Genomic DNA, 27,489 nt, shown 5'->3' on the forward strand with positions numbered 1-27,489 from the left:
AAAGCATTATGTGTTTATGTCCAGTGGAGAAAAAAAAATGTGATTTGATAACAGCGCTATAATACTTCAGTCATAATATATTCCATTTTATATACTCATCTGATATTATTTTATTACCACAATTAAAACTGTAATTTATAACATTTGTCATTTGATTACTCCCGTGTTTTCCTACAGTGTGTCATACCGTGCACACGCGCCGGTGTTTTTCTGAAGTACCCCTTCCGTTTTTCCCCGGTGAATCCCATCACTTCGAACTTCACTTATAAAAGTTATTCGCTGCGTCTTCCTCTCATTAACGTTGGGAGTAGAAACTGCTTTCACCGTCAGCGAAGGCGGAATTATGAGGTATACGTTTTTTTAACCAGGTCATGTGCAGACAGTGTGTTTGCTGCTGTCACATCCAGCAAAAAAAATCATTTCTATACTCCCACTATGAATAAGCAAATTCTTAGAACAGTCCAATAAGTTACAACTGCAGCGGTGCAGTCATCACTGCAGCATGCACACCCACATGTGTCTTAGGACAGTTGGAGGATAGTCGCACGTGTTCAGGCTTAGAAGAGAACTGTTACCTTAGCACACCGACTAAAGCCATTATATGTCCAATAAAGTAAATCAATAAAAGATAAGATAAGACATCCATCCATTGTCTACTGCTTGTTGTGTTGGTCACGAGGGGCAGGAGCCTATCCCTGCAGCCTTTGGGGGAGAGGCGGGGTTCACCCTGGAAGGGTTGCCAGTCCATCACAGGGCCAACACATAGAGACAGACAACCATTCACACTCACAGCCACACCTACGGTCAATTTAGAGAATCAATCAGCCTCATCCCCTCTTGATGTCTTTGGACTGTGGAGGAAGCCTGAGTACCAGAGAGAACCCACACAGGAACAGGGAGAACATGGAGACTCCACACAGAAAGATCCTGTGATGGAGCCGGGGCTTGAACCTGGAACCTTCTTGCTGTGAGGCCACAGTGCTGACCACTGCACCACCGTGCCGCCCTAAGATAAGACATTATCATCTTATTTACGAAAGTACCGTGTTTTAGTTTATGGTTTCGACAAATTATTTAACTTAGAGTCAGGACACTGCAAACCATACAGCTGTTTGTATTTAATTTCTAGTCAAAAATCTCCTTACACTCAATATAAAACATGAAGCACTTCACTTTTTTTGATGGGTGGTCATGGCAGGAGAATGTGTGGAATTAAAAGAGATGGCGTTGCTGGTTCTACAGCATGCTAAGACGGCAGTGACATACCAGTGCTCTTCTTTTTCAAGCCAATGCAGGAAAACCTGCTTTGAGCCCAGCTGAAGAGAGCTTGTCGTTTATTTCACCTCTATAATTATAATTAACATGAGGAAATAGGACTTTGACTTGTGATTTAATGGGAGTTACACCAATAGAATGAGTCTGCTCACATTCTTTTCTGTTTACACATCTGAGTTAATAACTTGGACATTTTGCAATGGTTAAACATGAGATGATAAATGTCCAAACAGTTTCAAAACAACGTAACCATGGACACACTGCATTTACTTTTTTAAATTATTTGGTGATGGTCAAAATTTGATACTCTCCTGAGGGATTTCTCTCATTCTTTCTCACTTTGAATTCAGGGGGTTTATATTTCAATTAAAAAAACATTTTAAAAAAATAAAAAAAAAAAATTGACAAAAAAAATCCACTTCAAGTAACGTATATCTTTATTAGAACTTGGTTATTTGCAGTGTTCAATGTACTATATACATCCATACATAATTATCATAAAAACACAGGCTGGTATTATGAGTGTGCGAGCTGAGAGTTGTAATTACATGAAGAAGATGATTTAGATGCGGCTCAGCAGCTACTCGTCGTACTCCGTCAAACATTTCACGCGCCAAATCATTCCCAAATCAATGCGGTTGAGTCAATGATACCTTAGTTCTTGTTGTTTTTAATCAACGTAATCACCTTTTTTAGTCAATGAATAAATAAATAAAAGGAATTTGAGTAATTTACATTGCAGGTCACAAGTTCATGCTTTAACAAACAGCATAGACGATAAATGCGAAACCCCTCAAGTGCTGCCTACACACCTCTTTTTATTGTTTGTCCATGTTCTGCAGCTGCGTTTGTTCTTTAGCACACAAAGAACGGGTATGATCTCGTCCTTCGACATCTTCAGGAGGTCCCACAGGCGGAGGAAAGATTCTCTGTAAGAAAGCAGACAAGTTGTTAATACATACCTGCATTATTATTTTGCAAATACTCAAATCTGAGATGTGTCATTTGATTCCTAATGTTGTGACCAAAAACCCTTGCTCCTGTTTACAAATCTGAAATGAAAGAACAAGGAAAGAATAAAGTTTAGAGGACCTGTGCGAGTGTTAAAAGAGAAAAAAAAAAGTCGGACAAAAAAAGTCTCACACTCTCGTGTTTGACCATAGTCAGAATACCTCCAAAATCTGGGAATAACATGGTTACACAGGTGCATGTGAACACAATCTTTGTTGTATCCAGTTTTTATGGAGGACAAAATTATGACCAGCAGCAACGAGGCAATACAGGGAGAGAAAAAAAATAAAGGCACCCACTGAAATGAAGGAGATGAACGCCTGCATAAACCTTAATCTCCAAACAAGCATTCAGAGGTCATATGAGCACTAAAAACCCAAAGTAAAGGAAGGCAGCCAGTTTATGACATGGTTGACAAAAAGCTTTTTATTGTAAAGTGTTTGAGTTCTGCTAACGTCACCACGGAAGCAAAGTTGAAATAATTCCTCTGAAATAATCGATGAGTTGTTTGGAGTGGCTGAACAGGTACGCTTGCACACTCTCGCTCTCTCTCTCTTTCTCTCTCACACACACACACACTCGTTTGTTTGTTATCGGTGAATCTGGGGGTCAATAGCTCACACAGTTGGATCCAAACTCAGGGTAAAAGTCCTGATGCAACAATACAGTAGTGATTTTTACAACTGCGTGCCAGAGTTCAATAGCTAATTAATAAAAACATCAACCAGTGTTTCCACATGTAGAGCCAAGATGTTTAAAACTCAAAACTACAATTGATTTCACTTTTTTTTTTTTAAAGAATAATGCCAACTTTTTTTCAAAAGAAGATGGATACTGTAAGACACCAGCTAACTGTTAGCTTAGCGCTATGAATCGTAATTGGGAGGAAGGTGTCGGTGTAACGTCATCAAAAAATACAGAGAGGGTCGTGCATAACATTCCTTAAAATTATGAGCTGATGCTATTTTATAATTAAACACATGGAACTACTTTCCCGACCAGGCGCAGGGATTTGACACTGCACCTCCAAACCGAACATTTGTTGACAACTAGGTGATGACTGTTATTAGTCATGATCAACTTGGTATGAAGAGGATTATCTACTGGATGACTTTCAACAGGTGTGCTAACACTTCCCATCTACTACCACTGAAAGCGCTAAGCTATCTAGCACTTAGGTGGTCTAAGAGTGTCTCCGTTCCTTATCGGAGCACAGAGGACAGAAGGGTATCTATCTTCTGGTCTGGCTCTGGGGAGGAGGGCAAATGAGAGCACTTTCCAAAAAGCTGACGTGTTCCTTGAAGAATATTATTTTATTACAGCATCTGTGTAAACCTTTAAAACTGAGATTACCTGCATTCTATTACCCACTAGAAGACTTTGCACTGCTGGCGGAGATCAGACTGGGGTTGTAGCCTACTGAGCGGTTCCAGGCGTGAATGTGACTTATAGAATTAGATGCATAAATTACACTGGGAGAACACACTGGGAGCAAAAAAACAAACAAAACCAAGATAAATACATGAATAATAAAGTAACAGAGTCTGATTGTTCTACAACTTCAATTAAGTGCATAGAGCAAAGGTTTATTGAGTGAAAAGATGAATAAACAGGGATGAGATGAGGGTGTATGTTTGCAGAAACTGAGGTGTGTGACATAAATATTATTTGGCCTGTTAATGGTCAAGTTATAATCACATGTTTTACTATCAATTTGAACTGTGGAGACTGACTGTAACTGAAAAAGCTTGATCTCTCTGTTGTAAATCAACTGATGGGGACCCGTATCCAGTGGTCTTTTTTCATCCAGTTCTGATGCAACTGTCTTATTTCTGGACTTTGTCGTTTTGAAATTTCAATTTGGAAGTTTCTGACTTTCAGTTCCCTTACTGTCGAGAAAAGGGATACATTTGCTGCAGTAGTATAAGAAATGGAGGCGGAAACGAAAGTGTGTCCCGGGGATGTACCTGCGAAGTGCTTCCAATGTTTCCTTAAGACATTTAATTTTGGTGCTCATTTGGCCTTTGACAATTTTTTCACCATGGAAAAAGTCCAAAAAAATGCACTCTTTTTGAAATTTCCACCAACGTTTTTTTTCCCCTAAAAATAAGGCGGTTAACATGGAAAGAACACGGATAACAGCCCTACAGTATAAACGTGTTTGGAAAAGGTGTGGTACACTGGTCATGTTCTAAACAAACAAGACAGACAACAAATGGCTGCTCTTGCCTTCCTCATTCAAAAATGAGATGGCAACTACAACACTTAAACTGCAAGGACCCACAACAAGTGGTGTGTGTGTGTGTGTGTGTGTGTGTGTGTGTGTGTGTGTGGGGGGGGTGTTAGGGAAACCAAGAGAAATCTCTTTGGTGCTTTCCACATGTGTAAACATCTACTGAGTCATCCCAGAGTGAAGCTCTGCAGTGGCTGGTCTTGAACTGTTGTGAAAGGAAAGAAAAAGTACATACAATTTAACTTCCCCTGAAGTTTTTACGGACACACAGCATGAAGGGACTTGTGGGGTGTCATCACGCCGACTTGGTATTCCCCAAAGATCTTCACTTGAGATACTCACCATCTCTCTCAAAATGTAACCCTGTGGCGAGCACTAACATTGCGCAACATGGGCGCAGCCCCCTAGAAGATGGAATATTAGTGTCTAAAAAGTTTATACTTAACTCACTGGGAGTCCTATTTGAAGACATTTCTAAGTGTAATGGATTAGGCTTCTGAAGCCCTCAATGATCTGTTTCAAGTCTAAAAAGTCAGAATGGTGCAGTATTTTTTTTTTCTTTTTTAAAGGTGCACTAAGCGTTGCTAACTGAGGTCCGCTGGCGTTCGATGTCAATAACCAACAAACACGGAGTGAGCTCGCCCCTCCCCCCGCTTTCTGTAAATGTCATGAACGTGCTGCGCGAACGTCGCGAAGATGAGCGAGCAAACTCCAACTGTTCAGTGAGTAAGTTTATATTCTAAGTCTTTATACAATATCTTTACGATATTAGGTTATTCAAAATAAAATATTCCTGTGAATGTCTTTTCTTTGGTCGTGCCTCGGTCACTAGCCATCTAGTTAACTAGCAGCTTGTGACTATGCCAGTCAATCGACTCTCTTATTCCCCAATGTATGCACGCACACCAACACGCCACCCCCCCCCCCCCTTCTCCAACCATTTTGTTGGTGATTGGCTGGAACGTGGTTTGTTATGTTTATGTGCACATCCTCACTACACTCTAGCTACACATGCTTGTTTGCCGTTTGTTCGCCCTGTGTTTCATAGTCCATTCAGGGGCCGGGCAGCTTGCAACAACCATGCAACAGTGTTTAGTGCACCTCTAAGTTTTAAAATCCAAGGTCTACACTGCGCTGATTCAGTTACGCTTTATCTATTATCTTTTTTAATAAATGTATTTACATCAGAGAATGTGCATAAAATTCATTAATTTAAAAAATGTCCCCAGACAGATACAGGGACTGTACTAACTCTAGTGAATAAAAATGTCTGTCACTCTTCAGCAAGAGGAAGATCTCACAGCCAGAAATATAAACATTTCTGACTCTGAGTTACAATTATATTGCAGTCTTATTATTTCATCTGATCTCTTCTGGAATATCAAGCCCTAAACACGATTTATCAACAACATGACAGCTTGTTTGGCAGTCTGTTGGCCTGCTAGTAGCAAGGAATGTGATACCACGAAGCTCCAACGACCCTCCCACCCTCTTCTCTCTAACAGGAACTTGTCCTTTGTCTGACTCTCTTTTAACAGGAAATTAAATTGTTTCGTGCTGACAATCGGTGATGGTCCTGTTTTAAAAATAAATGTCATAAACTCAGGAGGCAAATCGTTCTGCTTCAACTGCTTTACAAGCAACTGGGGGAAAAAAAAGTATGGTTAAAATATATATATTTTTAAAATTATAATAAGCAATCAAATGAAATGAAAGATGTAAAAAAAGAAGCTAAAAAAAATAATGTTTTGGAGCTCAGCCTTGGATTTACAGTCACAGTTCTGATTGGCTTGAACACTGGCCTTCATACTAGTCTGCTGATTCACAGGAAACATTAAAGCTGTCCTGTTAGCATGACGATGAGCACGCAGTGGGGCAGAGGAGTACCACAGACGGTTCAACTAGAACAAGCTGCACTCTCAGTTCAGGGTTAGAGTACACCAGACAAGATTCAGTCTTAATTTGGTCAGTGGGTCAATTCTTTGCAAGACATGAGAGAGGAGTTTTTGTCAGCTAGACTTTCAAACTTTCCATTTCACTACCTGACCAACCTCATTCACGGTGAACTTCAGATTTTGCCATTTTCTGAACTTTTTTTTTGTTTTTTTGGTCAAAGCATTTTTTAAAATCGCTCCAGTGTAGAGCAACAGTTTGCTGCTGGGGCCATAGTGTAGTCTGATAAGGCAACTGGTGAGAGTCAAATGAACACACGCTAAAAGTGCATTTTTTTTCCTGCACGGACAGGCTCAGATCCTCATCATAACAATGGCGAGAGGAACTGAGCGTCGGAACCTTCAGCCGGATTCCATCTTGTTTATTCTGATCTGTGTCCAACTCACTCTCAAGGAGAATTCTCGCCGTGAAATCTCCCAAATTGAATTGTTGTAGGACATCACTGGATTGTGTTGGATCACAGTGCAAGTGTAGTTTTAGTGTTATATAATAGTGTAAGAAAAAACAAACAAACAATGGTTTGTGTATGTGTGCGTGCGCATTTCTGAATTTTTGCCACAAAATGTAGTGCAATGCTGCGCACACATTTCAAGAGACTTATTTTGACGCACTGAAGTTGTGGTTATTTATGCTACAAATGGCTGCTAACGTGCTGGGGGATGTATCGAGCCTGGCCACCAATGGATCTGTGGTGGCTATTCTGGGCCGGATGACTACTGCCAGTCAAATAAGAGTACAAATCACCTGAAATAAAATGTCAAACTTCTATGTTGAATGTTGTCCAACACAACTGTGACCGTTCTGTAAACGGAAGTCGTTTGGATGCCAAAAAAAATCTACTGTGAGCGATCCTATGTGTGTACAAAAGAGACAGACAGACAAACAGAGGCAGAGGTACAGGGCATGAAGGCGAGAGAGAGAGAGAAAGTCAGGTGACTTTCAGGAAAGACTGTCACTGGCCCTGCCACTGTCTCTTGCTCAACATGGGTCTATGTGGGTGGGTGTGGGTGTTGTTTTATGTGAGTGTGTGTGTGTGTGTGTGTGTGAGACTGTGTGTGTGTGTGTGTGTGTGTGGGGGGGGGGGGGGCGCTGCGGGTTGAAAAAGGAGGACCAAAAGAATAACAGCTTGCCAGTTGGCTGATTTACCGGAAAGACTTGAACTCTTGTTTACTGAACTCTCTATCTCTCTCTCTCTCTCACACACACACACACACACACACACACACACACACACACACACACACACACACACAGGGATGGATACCTCAAACTAGCGCGATGGTATTGTGCCCATCATACCTCACCAAGAAGCAAAACAAAAAGCAGGTTAACCCGGACACTCTCAAGTGTAAATTCAGGCACTCACCGAACATCTTTTTACATCTTGGCGTTCTGAAAAATCCCACAGAATGATTGTAAACCCTCAAAGAACACTCGCAACAGGACAGAATTATCTAAATATTTAAGAATTCTCCCGAGAATAGCTACGTTTGGTTGGCTTCATCGACAAATATTAACCACAGCTACATCTAACTGCCGTTTTGTGGTTTTCCTGAAGTGTTCTTTTCATGCATCCAAGTCTACATTTTTCTCCATCATGCAATTTGCATGTTATATGGGAGATGTAAAGAACGAGGAAATAAACAGCTCAGCATGATTCTAGTTTATTTTTTTATCAAGCCTCCGACACACTAAAGTATCAGAGGCTCTAGTCTCTGCAGTTTGTTTCGCTGGCACTTGTCTGCATTTTTCTTCCTTTTCTAGTCCATTGAGCATGTTGAATAGCAATGGAGATCCATGATAAGAGACATTTTTCTCACCAGCTGGCTGGCATCAGCAAATGAGTGCATGATAAAAACACTGAGCAACAGCAAACAAGTTTCACTGAGAAGGCAAACCCTGAAGGTCAATTTCCTCTTAAAGCCAACGTCCTTTAATCAGTCGCATTTGCAACTTCTTTAACAGTCAGATTCTCGATTAGAAAAGTGCTGAGTGAAAATGTGCATTAAACACTGCTTTACGCAATCCAGGGTCATAATTGGTTTGTCCACTTAGACAACTACTGCCACCCGCTGGTATGTACTTAGGCACATCTAATTCCCAGTTCCAGTTTGGTTTGGTATATCCTCGCTCTTAGAACTTAGACCTCTTAACTTGCTATGTTTCCCAAATTTACATCAAAAGCAAATACTTTATACCACAGAGTCCCTCATTTCTTGTGGTATAAAAAAACCTTTGACTGGTCATCCAGAGCTAGAAAGTGGTTGTCAGCTGAATCCTTGTCTCATTCAGCACAAACTCAGCTGTGAGCCTCACAAGGACAACCTGAAACTGCAGTTGAACCCTTACCAGTTGATCTATCCAACAACAGCCACTCTATTCTCTCAAATAGTATCTAGGTATGTAGCAGCATATAAGTTATCTGAATAGGCAAATCTTTTTTTTTTTACAGCTGGAAACAATACAAATAGCACTTAGAGAATAAGCCAGAAACCCATGGGCAACAACACAGCATTTATTCATTTGTTAACTCTGTGGAATGTTCTTTGTCTTAGCACACGGGAAACTCTCCATCATGGTTAATAACCAACAGGACTCAATGCCTAAACATCTGTCTGTAGGCTAAAACGATGGCATCAAAATGCAACATCTGTGCTGATTGAGTCAACATTAACTGAGCTGTGGTGAACTTAGGGAGGAGACGGTGTGAAAAAGATATTTTAAAAGTATCTGATGACGACGAAAGAAGATCATGTGGTCTGGATGTGAACCTGTGGTGGGGCCTACACCTGCCGTTTTATCAAAAATGGCCTTTTGAAGGGAAATGCTTTGTCTTGTGTTGACATACCCTCTGCTGTGGGTGTGGCCTCAGTCAGTCCTACCAACAACATCAAATGCAGGAAACAGAGAGCAGCAAGTAAGACCTGTTTAAAAACAGATCTTTAACAGAGTACATTCATGCCCTTCTTCTTGGAGGATTTTATGAAGAATTGTAGTCCAAACCACAGGATAAAACACCCTATACCCTATAAATTTCCACGTTAAAAAAAACAAAACAAAAAAAAACCTCATCGAACAACAAAGCTCCGCACACATCTACCGTAGCAGTCGTGAAATCTTGAAACAAAATCTCACACCTGTCAGTTTCAGGGGTCACACATCTGGGTATTATAACAGAGCTGAATGGCCAATTCATGCACTCTCCACTTTTCTCATGACAGATAAACGACCACGACCTCTGAAGTTGGCAGCAGTTCCATCATGTAAATGATCACCTTGGGCTGGGAGGACTGATTACATTTCGCTGCATATCCAGAAGATCCTGCTTCATATGAAGATTTGCAGAGTTTAGGGGCCAAGTCAAAACTTTGAACAAGTCCTGAAGATTTCTGTCTAGCTGTGCTGCCAGGAAGTTGTGTACTGCTCATAAAAAAAAAAACAAAAGCCGCTGCCATCAAGAAATAATGGTGCCATGGTGGGGTGGACTTGGTGTTTAGGCAGGTGGTAGATATCACAGTAGCGTCCACATAGTTCCTTAGCCTAAGTTCTATCACCCTACCAAGTTAAATAATAAATACATCCTCAACTTTTTGAATTCAACCTCTTAGAGACAAACCAACGCTGATCACAATGCCTCCTTGGTGAGGTAAATATAACCAGGCCACCATCTTCCAGTCCAGCTCTGACACTCACCAGTCCATTGTCAGAGCTTTCACACACTTCACACTGTTTACAGCTGCACATGCTAAAGATACTGTGTAGCAGGTCGCCTTTCAAATAGCTGGTGTTAAACTTTTGTGTTCTAGTAGCTCCACACAGTTTAGCCTTAGATCACCCCATGACCCTCAAAAACCACCTCATTATTTGTCTTATTATTAGTACTTGTCCCTTATTTTCCCCAGCCACTAACACATCAACTTTAACCCAGAACTAACTTGTCTAATCTATCCAAGCTCTTGTCAGACGCAGTTGTAAAAACAGATCATTAGTATTCACTTCGCAGTTGTTTGGATGCTGATCAGAGTGTTAGTCAGCAGATGTCTCCAACTCCAAGCCAGAGCTTGACCTGAGACGAGACGGAGTTCTCTGAAATCACATGACTTTATAGAAGACATGTAGTCTGTATTTTATTTGACCAGCAGGTGGTGCTGTTCAGAGGGGAGAGCCTGAGTTTCGTTTCACAGAAAAAGCTCCAGAGTCAGGAAATCATACTCAGGGTTTACTGTCATTCCCCTCAGCTGAGCTGCACCAGAGACAGGTCAGTTGGAGCACTGTCTTTAACTGAAGCAGCAGCAGCACTTGCTTTCCCAAAATTAGGGGAAATGTTGTATTTTTCCTACTGATGCCACTTTTTCTTTCATTTAATCAGATTCTACCGCAAAGTTGGCTACAGAGATATTGGTGACAGTAGCTGGCAGCTTTCAAATACTATCCGTGTTTGTTTTATACTCAAAAAGTGAGTTCCACTCAGGCGAGGCTGTCTGAATCAAAACAGTTCATCTGTGGATAAAGCATACTTTAATCACTCAGGATGTTGCTCATGGTGCTTGTTTATTTTTCATCGGACAAAGAGACAAAACATGCCATTATTAGCTCTGACATCCTGCCCTTTAAAACAAAGATCATCAAATATATTATAACCGCTCTTTCCGTTTAATGGGAAAATTTACTTTTGAATGGTTAAGCGTCTCATGCAAAATAAAGAGAAATGCAAACTATTCAGAACCCTTGTGCCCTCAGATGGTTTGTGTCCTTTTCTTGAAACAATAAGAATCAGAACACTTCAATCATCACTCCTGTGCATTGATTAACACTTAGACTTTGAGCAGAGATGCTTTACTACTCAGGACTTTGGCTGAGTAATTTGTATGAAGACAGCATGTGCACTTTGACATTTGGGTTCAATTGAACATGATTTAAATTAATTAAAATCTGATTCATAACAAAGGTCAAGCTGCAAAGTAAAAAAAAAAGAAAAGAAAATGACACAAGCATTCCTAGGCGCCACCCAGGAATGTAGATTGTCAGATATCTTCAGTATGGTTTTGTGGGTCTTTCTGCACGAACATTTCGCCTGGTTAAGATACTGGGAAACGTGTTGGTAGTTTATGCCACTGTGGTAAAGTTTGAAATGAAATGTTGTTTCGGCTGTTAGGCCTCTCCTAGATCGCTGGGTTACATAACCTCAACTACCACCGACCTTGTTGAAAGGATTCGCTTCCTGTTTCACTGTATTTCATCAGCATTTTTGCTGGGTGGGGGTTCGAATAAGCGATTGAGATCCTGTTTCACTTGACAAACCACCTATAAAAATTTGCATGATCAAAATATCCAAAGAGCTTTTTCAAACGATAAGAATAACAGACTTTAGTTTGGGCCTTGTAAACGAGAGGATACGTCCTTTGTGTCATGCCTTCAAGAGCCCAGGAGGCACCTTGGTTATTCTTAATGCTTTGGCACCATCTAGTGGTCACTCACAAAACAGTCTTGTGTCTCACACCAATGCTGGTGAGAGCTCCTGACTGGTGTGGGATGAACAGGGATGCATGCTTAATCAACATCTAATTCAAATTGCAATTTTGTCATCTGCACTCTTCAATCTTTCACCTTACTGAGAAAAAAAAAATCACACTAAAGTGCAACTTTATTGGTGAAACAGCTTTTATGTCGAACTACAATTTTAATGAAATATTGTGGTGCTGAAGGAATGTCTTTTTTACACATATTCTTCATACCTGGGCTTTTATTGGGAAGAAAAGGGCATAAAAATGAACCTTCCATCCAATATAGCAAATTATATTGCAACTGCAATATTAGTTGAAATAATTGTTTTCAAAACTGTGCTGCTCTGCTGGACATTATATCGCCTTTACACGAAATGATTCTTGACATTCAGTAAAAGAATATTCATGACTAAACTAAACTAACTAATAACAAAGCATTAATATTAAAAGCATCTGAAGGAGGCAACAAAAGTGCTTTGTAATGATGCCACCTACAGGTCAGAGAGCAAGTGTGCATGACTCTGGCCCTCAATAACAGGTGGAAGCAGGGATTCTAATTGGCATCACTGTGATTAAGGGTCAAGGAATTCCCCCTAACAACACACATCACTAACAACTGAACACATATGAGGCGCCTGGTGCGTTGAATAAATGTAAGACATTTTCTACTAACCGCAATGTCAAATAAGGGGGAGCGGTAGAAGAGTAGGGCAGGGAAACACTCATTAACTTTCACCGTTATGCAGACGACATGCAGCCGTACTTATCAATGCATCCACCTGAAACAAATCAGCGGATGAAACTGGAACTGTCTGAAGGAAACAAAAACATGGATGACCCGCAATTTCCTGTTATTACACTCTGATAAAACTGAAGTTATTGTGCTGGGTCACAACACCTCAGGAACACCTCATCTAATGAGATCGGTACCCTGGATGACGTCACCCCGGCCTCCAACACTACTGTAAGGTCTATTTGATCAGGATCTGTCCTTTAACCCCCACATTGAGCAAATCTCAAGGACTGCTTTCTTTCATTTACGTCACATCGATAAGATCAGGCACATCCTGTCTCAAACAGATGCAGAAAAACTAGTCCATGCTTTTGTCACCTCCAGGCTGGACTACTGCAATTCCCTCCTATCAGGCTGCACCAGGAGGTTCCTAAAGCCTCTCCAGCTGGTCCAAAACGCTGCTGCCCTCCTGTGGACTAGAACTCGTAGAAGCGACCACGTCTCTCCTGTACTGGCTTCTCAGCATTGGCTCCCTGTCAAATTCAGGATAGAATTCCAAATTCTCCTTCTAACATGAAAAGCCCTCAGTAGTCAGGCAACTTACATCTGTCTTTGTCTCTGCCTGCTCGCCTGCTCTCCTGCTCTCCCCCCCCCCCCCCCCCCCCCAACCGGTCAGAGCAGAAGGCCGTCCCTACTGAGCCTGGATCTGCTCGACGTTCCTGCCTGTGGTTTTCATCGCTGCTGTTCCAGGATGTGCTCGCTCATGGACAATTGTTGGGTGGAGATTCACTGGAGTGTGGAGTGGAGTGTGGTACTGGACCTGCTCTACTTGTAAAGTGACATGAGAACTTTGTTGTGATTTGGCGCTGTACAAATAAAACTGACTTGACACTGACTTCAGTTCTCACGGAAGACGACGCAGGTGTTGAAAAATGTACGGATGACATTTGGAGGTTTGGCGACATCTGGCTGCATCTCCATGCAGTTTGACCCAAACAACAACGGCCTGGAGGGATTTAAAGAGGCCCACCACGGCCTGCGAAACCATGATTTCAAAAAATTAAATCATTGTGCTTTGAGGCCACCATGACTTTAAATCCAATAATAGGGGGAAAAAAATGATAGAACAAGAAAAAGCTGACGAATCGGTTTACGTTGTGGCTCGAGAAAAGCAAAACTAGGTTACAAAAACCAACCGTGTAATTAAAAACAAACAAACACCAGTATGTGGTTTGTAAGACAGCGGATTTTTAAGACTGAGTCGAAACGTGCAGAGAAACGGACGACAAAAACGAAAGCGCAAGCCATCTGTTGCTGGTAAATTACTTTCATTTAGGAATTCACATGGATCGTCTCAAAAATGCGTTCAAAACCCGTCATTACCAAAACATCTCGGCTCTAACAGCGTTATTTCTGCCAGAAATATTGTCAGAGAATACGTTCCTCTGACACATTCTGACATTTACACGAACAGCGTTGCACGATGAGGACACATCATCTACTGCAGAAGGCAAGGGATAACGGTCTGTGCTCGAAGAGAAAACTGACCTTACATGAAAATGAGGAAACATCCTGCCAAGTGGAGGTGATGGTCGAACGTTAATCCGCTAAATGTCTCGAAGTCTGGATAAACCAAGACGAAATATTCTGGTGACTCCGGGTCTGCAAAGCTTCACTTTCACTTTTATTCCTGTCTGTTCCTCCCTTTTGCGCCTGAGCTGCTGCTGCGGGTGACGCTTGAAAAGACTTGTCACTGCACGACAGAAATAACAACTCTTTAAAAAAATTTTTTTTAATTATATAACAAATCTACAACAATCAAAAGAAAAAGCGGAGTATATTGGAGTTATTCAAGATTCCTGCCAGATGTGACGTTAAAGTGAAATGACCGCTTTCCGCAGAAACGCGTGTTTCCCCTGTAGCGTCAAACGTCAGGACTGAGATGAGACGACAAGGAATATTTGACAATGTGTGATGCATTTATTCTGAACAGAGTTTATAAATGAGAGCGACAACTACAACCATGTTCACTCAGTTTCCATCTCCTGCAGCATATGAAAGGCTCAGAAGAAAAATTCACTTTGGTTTACTTGATCATATTTGTATCCAATTCATTATAATATTAAATATTATTAATATTATAATGAATATCATTATTTGTTCATTCATTCTCTCTTCATAAAGTTTACTTTGCCTTTCAACTATTCACAAACAGGGGCGTTGATCTTATGAAAACATCCATCCATCCGTTTTCTACCGCTTAACCTGTTAAGGGGGGGGGGGGGGGGGCTATCCTTTGGGGGAGAGGTGGGGTTCACCCTGGACAGGTCACCAGTCCATCACAGGACCAACACATAGAGACAGACAACCATTCACACTCACAGTCACACCTACAGTCAATTTCGAGTATCAATCAGCCTCGTCCCCTCTTGATGTCTTTGGACTGTGGGAGGAAGCTGGAGTACCAGAGAGAACCCACACAGGAACAGGGAGAACAAGCAGACTCACACAGAAAGATCCTGTGATGGAGCCGGGGCTTGAACCTGGAACCTTCTTGCTGTGAGGCGACAGTGCTGACCACTGCACCACCGTGCTGCCCTCTCATGAAAACATACCCACGCCCCCCCACCTGCATCACTGATTTATGACTCCAGAAAGCAAAACAGACCACTATTAAGTGAAGCTAGAAGCTAACAGCGCACCTGGACGCCACATACACACACAAAACGTCCTTTTGCAAATCCTGCGAATCATCTGGTAAGAGTCAAGAAGCCTGGTAATCCACAAACACTTTTATTTTCCTAAAAAAAAGGAAAAACAAAAGCGAAAACTACCACTTTGATTGCACCGAACAGCAAGTGTCAAGTGTTTGGTGTCGCGTTATACGGCTGGATAATGAAGATGTGGATTATGCGAGAGTTTGTGATGATACAGTTTCATAGTAATGGTAGTAGTAGTAGTAGTTTTTATATTCATACTTCAATACATCTTAACGTTTTACCGGAATTTTCTTTCTTCTTTCAAGTTGATGGTCATGAGAGGAAAAATAGAGAGGCCAATCATGCCTGAGGGAGTTTCACATTCTTAGACCAAACAGTATGACTGGATATGAACATGCAGTGTCAAAATTTGTTTTTTAGATTTTTGTGAATCCTACTCTAATTCTTACAACTACAGTTCTAAAACATAGCAAATGATTATTATTATATATATTTCTTTAGAAAATAAAGATATTTAAATCTAGAGGGAATGCCAGGGAATTTAAATCACTGAAAAGACATAAATACCCCCCCCCCCAAAAAAAACCACAACCCAAAATAGAAATAAACAGAAATAAAAACAAGAAATATAAATAATTTGAACAAAAACAGTCAAGGTTGCAGTTTTAGGTACTGTATAATCTTTGACCATCGCATGATATTCAATGTTACACACACAAAAAAAAAATTACCTAGAACTTTGATTGTTTACACTGATAATCAGTGGCGCTCTCTTCGTTGTGAGCTTCCTTTTCTTTTTTCCCTCTTCGCCTGTTGAAATAGCCAAAAAAAAAACAAATAATAACAAAACCATTCTTGACAGCGCAACAGCAACAGTAAAGATTTAAAAATGTCAAATCTAAGTCGCGCATTTCCTAAAATACAAGATTACTGCAGCAGAAACAGAAAAAAAGGTTGATTCTTACTTAACAGGAGACGGACAGAAATGAAGAAAGTAATGAAAGCTATTTTCTTTCATTGAGGGGGAAGAGCAAAGGTTAAAACCAAGCTGCGGGAGACACTCATTTCATGTGCAAGGTTCAACAATCGCAGTGGCAGGGAGATAACGTGGACGGGTGGGGCAAATACTGTCTGCCACTACTTGCCTCAAAGCTCTACAACAGTACAAGAAAATGGCACTCGGAAAGAATTAACCAACAGACAATGTCCTTTTACTCCAATATTTGAACGGCCGCCACATCTTTATGCACTAAACACGTGAGCTGTGTGTAAACTCACCCGCATATCTTCTCCACTTGTGATATGGTCTCTGGTAAAGGCTTCCCAAAGGTTTCTGGCAGCAGGAGACACATGAGGGCTCCACAAATGGTAAAAGCGCCCATCAGTACGTACGGAAGTGCCTTGAAATATCGTCCTGAATAACAACAACAACAACAACAATAATAAAAATAATGATAAAAAGTGAAAAATCAAATAACAACAATAAAAACACAGATAAATAAACAGAAGCAACCATTCAAAAAAAAACAACCACTGATTTTATACATAACAATCATTCTCAGGACATTACTCTTATGTTAATTAGCAGAAGCTTTCATAAACAAATCCATTGTCATAAACAGCAGAAAGCAAAACACTGAAAGAAACACGCAAACTTTGGGGAAATACACACATTTGGCATTGTTTCCTGAGAGCAGATAAGAAGATAGAAACCCTTCTTTATTCTGAGGGGGCGCTAGAGAAACGAGTGGCTAACTGCTATTTAGCTTAGTCCAATGAACGCTGGGTGGGAAGTGTCAGCATCCCGCAAAACTATCTTTGCCTTCATGAATACATTCTGAAATAATCCAACTACAATGAACATGACACATGATGTCATTTCTCAATAAGATCTACAGTCAGAACTACAAAACAGAATGTTTGTTAACGATGAGAGGACCAACCACTAATCAAGGCTGCCCGTTAAAGAGAGGGAGAGTCGGTTTCACTCTGGACAGACCGAGACCCTGCACCTTATTAATTTGATGACCTTTGACTGGTATATTTAGACTTACCATCCATTATAAGCTATTGTGCTAAGCTAACAGCGTCCGAGAAAAAGTAATGTTAACAGTTACATTTCCCGCCATAAAAATACTCACCCAGGTAAATGATGAAGGGAGAGATGATGGTTCCAACACGAGCAGCCATGGAGCAACACCCCATAGCCGTGTTTCTAATAACAGTGGGGAACACCTCTGATGTGACCGTGTACACTACACAAAATGCAGACGTGACGCCAAATTTTCCCAACATTTCAAGAAGTATAGCCACCCATGGTTGATCTGGGGAAGTCAGGAGAGAAACAAACATTACAACTGCCATAAAAATGTCAAAAGTTCTCAATGTCTGACGATTGCGTTTGATCTGAATGCGCCATTAGCATTCTTGCATTTCTGTCCTGTAAAAACAGCCTCTGTAAAAAATATTGGTGTATTATTTACTATAATGATATTGACTTTAAACTGTCACGATGCTTTAACAACAGTTTGTGTGTGAGAGCAAACGCATTTGAACGTCACCTATTGGAATGAGATGAACACACAGGATCATGACGCCACCCAGAAAGAGTGTTGAAGACTGGCACAAGTGCCGCGAGCAAAACTGGAGCAGCACCAAGGCAATGATGTAAGCAGGCACCTCTGTTACAGCTGACAGGAAGCAGTTTATATAAGGGTCGCCGTGCAGGTTTGAAGTGTTGAGGATCAGAGCATAGTAGCTGATGGTGATGGCGATCCTGCGGGGAAGTTTAGGACAGCAAAAAAAAAAAGCAACAATCACAGCGAAAGTCATTTTGCAGTGAAATTAGGGTTAATTTTGCATATCGAAGACGTCACAGGGAAAGACCATTATTGCTTGAAGGTGTTCCAGTAACTTAGGTGTTTGATAGTAACTGGGCTTATTGATTACAAAAGAAAAACTGGCACTGAGTTTAACCTCTTGCTTATGGTGTGGAAAAAATACATGTAGAAATAATGTCCCTACCACAGAAGTGAACACAGTAACGTGAGGGAGAGAACGTCCCAGCTGCGCAGGATGGCAGAAATGTTGATTTTTGTGTCTTTCATAGTCATTGCATCTTCAACCTGGGACAAACAGTTTTGGTTTTAAACAACTTGACAACTGGAAACCTAAAAATGCATCTGAATGAGGCATCGGCGCTGCAACACAAACACTGGAGCTCATGTGATACTGGACATGTTCTTACTCTGCAGTCAAGACTTAATAAATAAGTGCATTAGAAATCAGAAAAGACACCAGTCACAACACTCTAGGGTTGTCGAAAGCTGGATGGGCACTCAGAGCTCAGACTTGCATCAATAGTTCCTGAGTATTGAATGAAACTGTCCAGCCCATGCGAGAGCAGATTGCTGCCGATAATTACAGCATTTTTCTTCCCAAGTGCTTTGGTTATATTTATTTTTAGGGATCAAACACAATCAGATCATCCCGCGAGAATGCCAAGGTCGACAAACGCAAAGAAACGACCGTGAGGAAATGCTGCATGGGAGCAGGCTGTGACAAAGTCCGCCCACTGAGGGAGGGGTTTTTTTTGCTTACGACAGCCTCAGCTTGTAACCTTCAGTGTCTGAGAACATCCCTGAGAGGACCCCTCACTGAAGGAGGACTTCCATCATTCACTGACCACAAATATATTAATGCCATCACCCAAATTATACAATGTTATTGAGTGATTTGGCTATTATCCTGCTGTGCTTTTGTGTTTCAAGTTTCAAGTGTCATGCTAAATACTGGAACAATCCCAGTAATTCCTAATTAGACAAAAAAAGAAGAGGTGAGCGGCTGCACAAAAACCAAGATGGAGATGATGGTAGAATATTTTATCTTTTATCTTTATCCATCTTAACTCCTCAGGACCTCTGTCCCAGGTTATGTCTACTAACACTCAAAGATTACATCCCAGAGTTGCTGATAAACTTACCTCAGCTTGTGTGAAAATGGCATTTGGAGGCACGACGTTGTTTTTCTTGGCAGCATCTTTCAGTATGGCCTCAGCCTCCTCCACTCGTCCCTGAGAGAGCAGCCAGCGAGGAGACTCTGGCACTAACCTGGAGACGCGGGGGGCATCATCACAATGCTAAAGATGTCAGCAAAGGAATAGCAAACAATTATTTAAAATGTGTACGTTCTTACCACCATAGAGGCACGTATATCAAGCTAGACGCAGCCATGGGAATCAGCAGCATCCGCCAGTCGCGCAAGAAGTACGCTGCAAGTGGCATCGCCATGTATCCCAAGGCTGAGCACATGAAAACTCCAAGAGAGCAGAAGGCCACTCGGACTTTTGAGCTCAAAATTTCTGTTCCTGTAAGCAAATCACACAGGACACATCTAGAGGAACTGCTTAACATACTAGCCATGTCAAGAAAATATTGGAAAGCACAGCATCCATTTCCTTTTTTTTTAATTGATTCAATGGCACTAATCACTTTGACGGTCACTGAATTGCTTCCTTCCTGAGGAAGACCGAATTTCTAGCCAACCCAACAGCTCCTCTCTGAGAACACCACCGGCGAGTACGGACAAACTGGAGTAGTTTGGCAGCACTTTCTATTCCTGATCCTGCCAGGTCCCAGGTGCTCCAGTAGGGGAACTTGTCAAAGCTCACCAGCCACCTGAGGTACCATCAAGCACTGGCGCTGTATGACAAGTATGGTTTGTGGTGGCCCTCCATGTCTGAGGACATCAAAAACCTTTGTTTCTGCTTGCCATGTTTGTCATTAATTCTTTCACCAAATACTTTGTGCCCTAAATATGTCCACTATACATCCCCACTCATCTGTGGCCCGCTCTACTGGATAGCGTCAGTTGAAGAAAACTGTATGTCCACTGTTGGCTACTTCTCTAAGGCATGGCATTTTGTCCACCTCCATAAAATCCAACTCTCAGATCTTGGAACTACTTGTACTGTAAGCCTTAAGCGTGCTTTATTGTGTCAGTCTAGTTTGGGGCCTGTAGTTCTCAACTCAAGCACTGAAAGTCTTCCGTCGGTCCCTGGTCTCCACGACTTGCCAGTCCTGTGGCTACCATCCCCCAAGCAAATAGGCAGACAGCAGGCAAATGGAGATCTTGTCCTAGCAACACAGTCAGAACCCCGACGCAGATTCAGACAAGCTGGAGGCAGCAGTGAGTCAACGTCCAACATCTCATTGGTGCACACACACACACACACACACACACACACACCAAGCCTGAATCTCAGAGTCTGAGGTACTATCATCAAGTTGTCATATTTGGTGAGATATGAATCCTTAATCAAAAACTCACCCAGTACAAATGCAATGATATAGTTGGAGAATCCGCCAGAACCAACAAAGAAGAAAATAAGAGTGAAGACCTCCCAGTTTGGAGAGAATATCTGTGCTGTAATAGTGACTGTCTGAAGAGCCATCATGAGAAAGAGCGCTGGCTTCCTTCCGTACCTGTGTTGGAAATGCAGATAAGTCAGTTAAATACCAACAGACAGCAGGAAATGCTTGATTCACTGTAGAACAGACCTGTCGGACATCTGGCCAGAGAGAAAGGCTCCCATTAAGACCCCCAAGTAATTGATAGAGGTCGTCAGTGGAGTTCTGTATGCATTCTCACATACCAAGTCCCACTGCAGAGTGTACATTACTCATTAGGTCTTGATACTGACATCGCAAGAATGATATTAAACATCCCCTGCTGACAGCTGGAGGAAGCAGTCATTGATTTACCGCAAGTTCTCGATTCGGTTAACAGAGGATTGTACGATTAAAGATTTATTCTACACGCTAAGACAAATCATCCAGTGCAGGGATGATCATGTTGAATTACATTATTCCATTACAGATAAGCAACTTAAAACCATTGGAAAACAAAGACGTTAACTCTTGCTCACCTCTGTGACAATGGTTGACTGGTATATTGCTTTGCTGTACTTCCACCCATCCAGACAACCCTCCAAAGGAATTGCACTCACATTTACATCTACATTTGGAAGGATTGCATTTTCAGAGTAGTTCCTAACAATTTCCAGATTGAGCCTAGAGCAAGAGCTGCGCTTCATAGTCCCATCCACTTTTTCCAAGGGTATCGTCACATTTCTCCACATCTCGCTGATGCTAAAGTTGTCAGGTACGAGGCACTCGTGTGGTGGAGTATCGCCTACAAATACAATATAAATGCCTATAAAGCCATTTGGGAGAATACTAAGTGCCAGTGCTAAAAAAATCCTTCGCTGAAACGGTCCCCATGATCCAAGAAAAGACGTGATACTGTCATAATCTCTGATTTTTGATTCAATCATTATTTAAGTCGCTCGCCACTTTAAAAGAAAACCATTGGACAAAGACCAGCAAACAGCTCGTCAGCACTGTCAGACAGATGTTCTTCAATGTGTGAGCCATCTGAGCTGCAGAGCTGAGTTAATGTTTCATTCGCTCGCTTCGGTGGATCAGGGAGTTCACGCAGGTGGAGGAAAAAAGTGAACAGCAGGGAGGGACATTTGAGAAATCACAATTAAATAAAACCAAGAAAGGGTTGTAAATCCTGGTCTTTTTATAACAAAGCTAATAAAACACAAGTTTTTAATTGCACCAGTGGGTTGTCTTTTGTAAAACGACTTGTTTTAAAGATAAAGGGACTGTGAGTTGTTTGCTTATCCAGGGTAGCAGTGTGTCACAAACAATGACAGAGGCACAAAGGGACAAAGGCAGGCCTCAACTCTTATTTTTGTGATAATTCAATGTTTGGTGATCCTACATGTTGCTAAAATACTGTTACATACAATGGGCTCCACGGGAGGATTGCACTTTCAGTTACATACAGAAACAGACAGTTTTTTTTCCTTAAATCAGACCTAAAATAGGAGTTTGAATACACAGGTTTCATCTTCCCTTTGCTGAAGGCCATGGTGAAGCCAAACTTGCCGGTCATTTCAAGGGCTAGAGAAACGTACTGAAGCGCTGAGGAGGACAGAGCAAAGATGTCTCAAGTGACACTGTTTTTTACACAAACTTTCTTTGAGAAAATCCTAAAATCCTTCCTTTTTTTAATTGTATAGCATCACCGCTGGCTGGAAATCTCTCATCTCCACGTCCATTCTTAAAGCCGCTACAAGGAGAAACAAAGACGATCCTTTCAGAGCAGATATGACATCATCAGAGGTTTTGCTTCTGTCAAATGTAGACAGCTGACCTGCACACAGGATTGAACAGTCTGCTAGTGACTGTCATTCTTTAGCTTACACATTTACAGAAACAACTCCTTATAAAACCTACAGGGAGGAAAAAAAAAAGCTAACTCAACCACCTCACTCCAACATGGAGTTGGTTGAATATGATTCCTGAAAGGAAGGAAGCCTTTAAATCACTGGACAAGGGTCACTAAGGTGTTAAAAATAAAAAAAGAACACGCATTACCGGGCGCGCTGTTGCTCCAGCCCCCCCCCGCGACCCTTAACAGGACAAGTTGTAGAAAACGGATGGATGGACATTCCCCAGCAAAGTAAATGGTGCCTCTTTTACAAAGCTGCTTCTTTAAACTCAACTAATTACAAACACACTTTCTCACCGACTCCGAAAGATATTTTCTTCAATTCTAATCTTAATTTATTCACATGATGCGGTGCAGTGTACTCGGTCTGAGATTAATGCCTCCATCCTCAATACAGTTGAGCTTTTGCTTGATCAAAATAGTATTGGGTATTTTAAACACGTAAATGTCAGAAATGTGGCAGATTTTTCAGACTTTCAGCAAAACCACACACAAGCGAAAAAGACCTGGGGGGGGGGGGGGGGGGGGGGAACACCAGTTCACCAGAGCAAGACACAGAACACTCACTGTGAGGGATGAGCGGCTTAAGCAGAAGAACTCCTCCTCCGAGAAGCAGGAACGATGACAGAAGAACTCTCCTGGAACATTTCTTCAAAAGCAGCGAAGACAGAACGTAGGCAGGGACCTCGGAGGCGGCTGATAAACAGTTCATGTAGGGGTTTCCACTGAGGTTGGAGGTGTTCAGGGATAAACCAAAATATCCCACGTTTATTGCCATCCTAAACAGAGAGAAAACATGAACAGCCCTTCCCGGTTCTCTTGATGTATCAGTAGATGTCGTAACATTAACATGTCTCGGACAATCTGAATGTGGAAAAACGTAAAGTGCTCACCACAAAGTTAGAGCCATCAGTGTTATGTATCTTATGTTCCTGGATTTCAGAACATCAAGTACGGTGTGTGTCGGAGATGTGAACTGTTGTTTAACAATCAATGCAAACAAGGCAGATTTCTCTTCTCTTTTTTTTTTTTTTTGAGATGTACAAAAAAGTCAAAACAAATGCAAAGCCCAAAAAAAAAAAAAAAGTTCAGTCAGTTTTGCTCCTATCTGAAAAACTTTCCTCAATACACAGTATTTTATTGGTTGATTGTTAGTTTAGCAAGACGAGAACCTGAGGTGCACAGCCTTCACGGTGCTGAGCTCACGCTAAAACACTAATACATATGAAACTAGCAGTGATGGTAAAATTACAAGTAATTCTGGAAAATTGATGTCATTTGCATATATGCACTATTATATGTATTATGTGTATTTATGGTAAAGACATCTTAGTTTTTGCTTTTACTATGTATTCTTCAAATGCATCTCATTTTATATATCACTGCTCAAGCGACGCCTGACAAGTGAAGTCACAAGACATCATCCTCACCACGGATTCTCGAAAGATTACAGGAGGAACGTCGACTTTATTTTTCCTCGCAGCTTCTCTGACGATGACCTCGGCCTCTTCCACTCTTCCCCGGGTGATCAGCCAGCGGGGAGATTCTGGGATGAACCTGCGCCATTGAATTAAACTTGACTTCAATGGTCACATCTACTATCAACTTGTGGGTGCTGAGTCGGGGGAAAAGCGCAGTACTGCAACATGCACGAAATAGTTCAGATGTGAGGAATCGCGTACCACAGCGGTTGGACGTACACCGCGCAATTCGCAGATAGGACATAGAGAAGAGTCCTCCATTCTCTGATGCCATATGCAAGCCAAGGTAGTGTCATATATGCCATGGAGTAAAAAAGGAAGGCCCCCAGAGAAGTGAAGGTCACACGTAGAGATTTACTCAGCAGCTCCGTTCCTGTCAAACCCATCAGATTGAGAGATTAAAAAGAAACAAGGCAGCAGATTACAGACACTGAAACAAGTCAGATTATACATTCATGCAGGCAACAGGATTACCTGGTTTATCAACAAAACAACTGATGTGGAGTGTTGGTCGTTATTTCAACAATTCCTACCTAATACAAACGTAGAAACAGTGACTGCAACCTGGGAGGCTCCGACAAAGACGAACGTGACACAGAACATCGTCCATGAGTGAGAGAAGGACTGAAGGAGGACCGAGAGACACAGCATCCCCAGAGAGGCGAAGACTGTGTTCTTCCGTCCGAACCTGAACGAGGAAAAAATGACTAATTTATACAAAAAAACAAGTTCAAAGGGTTTTACCAGTTTTGTCCTAAACAAGCTGAATTTGGAAGATGGACTTTTCCCCCCTTATTTCCAAAAAAGCTCATTGTTTATCGTTGCTTCATCATGAACAACAACGAGCAAAAATGAAGGAGATCATCTTGATTTGCTGAGCTGACATTTACTATCAGACCAATACCGATGTATTTTTTTTAAATTACCAATATCTGCTGATACCAACGACAAGTGGATATTATCCTGCATCCAAAACTTCATATTTCTTGTATGTTAACATCAAAGTAATAATTCCCATCATGACTGCGCGCCATGTGAGCACAATGAAGTCAGCAATTGTTCTTCAGTTGTTTCCTTTCCAAAGCATCATACACAAACAAGTACAGACAGAACAGGCGCTGAAACAACCGTGCATGCAAACGCCCACTTACGCAGGTGTGGGGTTCACAAAGGCCTCGGTGTCAAATAATCTACATGATTAATAAAATTGTAACAGTGACAATTTAAGATTCTTTAAGGCGACTCTGCCCACGTCGACACCTCTTCGTGGGACACTTGCAGGCGGCTGCTGCGGCCTACGGTTGCTCCTTGTGCGCAATCAGCGCCATCTTGACTCCTACACGAGCGCCGTGCGATGTTTCTCTTAACTGAAAAGACAGCGACTTTTAACTGTCCTAACAGCGGTCAGAGGGAGCAGGTCTCACGCCAGGGGAGCGGGAGTGAAACACGCGTGTCTGTGGACTGAACACCTCTGTACCCGCACCTCTCCCACCTCTCCACTCTTTCGCGCCATCGAAATCACTTCCGGTTTCCTGCTCAAATGAAGGCCTGCTGCTGGATGATGTTTTTTCCTTCTTTACTTTTCTGTCTTTCCAGATCGTTCACCAAAGATGGCGGTGATTAGATATTTTGGAAGCCGTCACTGTAAGATTGGTTTTCATGTCCCAGTCCCAGAAAAAAAACAAAAGTATCTCTTGCAATATCTCAGTTTGACCGGTGGATAAAGCTGTTGCCTCGCCACAAGACTATTCACTCGTGAGTATTTTTTAGAAGAACAATTTCCCTAAAATAATTTCCATTACATGCATGATTAAAAATAAAATGAACAAAAAAATTATGAAAAAAGAGATTATGAAGATGAACTACCTGTCAGAGAGCTGGCCTGAGATCAGGGATCCAATGAGGACTCCAACATAAAGAGCTGAGGTTGCAAAAGGAGATTTCCACTGGTTGTCACAAACAAGGTCCCACTGTGAAAGAAGTGATTCACATGCATTTTAAACTTTTAGAATTTAAATTTTGTCCTGTCTTATTCAGAAAGCACAAGTGCACATTGATACTGACCTCAGAGACGATGGTGGATTGGTAGATCTCTTTACTGTAGTACCATCCATCTAAACATCCCTCCTTCTCCAGGCTGGTGAGATTGACGTCTCTTCCAGGTCGGTATCCCCCAGCAGACAGATTTCTAACCACATCCAGTTTATATCTACTGCACTGGTCCTGCACCTCTTCCCCATCCACCATTGTAAAGGGAATAATGGCGTTTCTCCACTCATCAGTCAGGTTGACATCTGGAATGAGGCAGTGGTGTTTGGGAGTTGCCCCCACAAAGACAATGTAAAGTCCATTAAAACCTGTTGACAAAAAAACTGTGTTTAGGAGGAAGAATGCTGTCCAGAAGTAAGGACCGGTCTGTCCAAGGAATGCAGTGTCTTCATCATAGCCACCCATTCTTTACAAGAATATCCTGCTACTCTTGAGGGAGACCGAATGTCCTCTGAAATTCTTCTGGGTATTAGACGTTGTATCCTTCTTAAAGTCTTCAGCTGGGGACCGAGTGGTGAGGCTGCACTCTTTGAGGGGATGGCTGAACTGCTCCCTCAGTGGGGCAGAGTCACAATGAAAAAATTAAGTTTCCAGTCCTGAGAGAGTTTAAAACCTCCTTTCAAAGTGAGATCTTTATTGTGCCAGAGTGAAAAACAAAAACAAAACAACAAACAATACGGCTTGTACAGCCGTGTCAGAGTTAAGGCTGGACCTGAGGCTGGACCTAAGGCTGGATCAGCCCTATCAATTAAACCTAGATGAGTGCACCACTCACCCTTCACTCACTGAACTGATTTAAGTGGCTTGTTGGTGCAGTGGGGGAATTTTCTCTTAATAAAATTCCACATTTACCCAAAAGATCTGCACCTGTTTTTCTTGATGAGGAATCCTGTTCCGTTTGCAAACGTTGGATATCTATTCCAGGATTTGGTTCAAGACTGATGCGTGGTACGGGAGTGTGATCGGGTGCATTTGTTCCGTGCGCAAATTCCCATCGAGAACAAAACCGTGTTGTGTCTGGGATTCGGCTGAAGGTTGAAGTGAGAGTGGAGATGGGAGTTTTAAGCATCAATATTTTAACTCTTGAGATCACGCTTCCTAAAAGAGCTCAACCCCCTATCAAGCAGCTTGTCTGTTTGATCGGGGTCAATAAAATAAGAATTAATCTTTGACAAGCCAACTGCTGAATGTGTGTATTATAATCTTTGTTCTTCAGTTTGGTCAATAA

The 27,489-nt window shown here is 41.7% G+C and overlaps 1 protein-coding gene and 1 pseudogene across 3 annotated transcripts; both read right to left on the reverse strand.

Annotated features, from left to right (window-relative positions):
- Window positions 1-1,714: 1,714 nt before the first annotated feature.
- Window positions 1,715-21,839, reverse strand: LOC147248456 (solute carrier family 22 member 4-like). 2 transcript variants are annotated; one of them, XM_086225669.1, is made up of 11 exons: window positions 21,356-21,839; window positions 20,988-21,091; window positions 20,758-20,912; window positions 19,624-19,795; window positions 19,412-19,538; window positions 18,454-18,554; window positions 17,991-18,205; window positions 17,571-17,753; window positions 16,708-16,843; window positions 16,161-16,239; window positions 2,065-2,204 (listed from the first exon to the last, which is right to left on the reverse strand). In XM_086225669.1, the coding sequence occupies exons 1-10, from the start codon at window positions 21,761-21,763 to the stop codon at window positions 16,161-16,163; spliced, it is 1,680 nt and encodes a 559-aa protein (XP_086081795.1). In that variant the 5' UTR covers window positions 21,764-21,839; the 3' UTR covers window positions 2,065-2,204. The 2 variants fall into 2 exon arrangements, with proteins under 2 accessions (XP_086081794.1, XP_086081795.1); XM_086225668.1 differs by lacking the exon at window positions 16,161-16,239 and having other exon boundaries at window positions 1,715-2,204.
- Window positions 21,840-21,865: 26 nt separating this feature from the next.
- On the reverse strand, window positions 21,866-26,680 carry LOC147248457 (organic cation/carnitine transporter 2-like; annotated as a pseudogene). Its single transcript, XR_015119409.1, has 7 exons — window positions 26,277-26,680; window positions 26,079-26,182; window positions 24,746-24,900; window positions 24,414-24,585; window positions 24,162-24,288; window positions 23,299-23,510; window positions 21,866-22,653 (listed from the first exon to the last, which is right to left on the reverse strand). The product of XR_015119409.1 is annotated as an organic cation/carnitine transporter 2-like (transcript).
- Between the last annotated feature and the right edge of the window lie 809 nt (window positions 26,681-27,489).

This window comes from Aulostomus chinensis, chromosome 15 (genome assembly GCF_037954235.1).
Source record: "Aulostomus chinensis isolate RoL2024-O1b breed Wild chromosome 15, RoL_Achi_v1.0, whole genome shotgun sequence".
In the NCBI taxonomy this organism is placed as follows: Eukaryota; Metazoa; Chordata; class Actinopteri; order Syngnathiformes; family Aulostomidae; genus Aulostomus; species Aulostomus chinensis.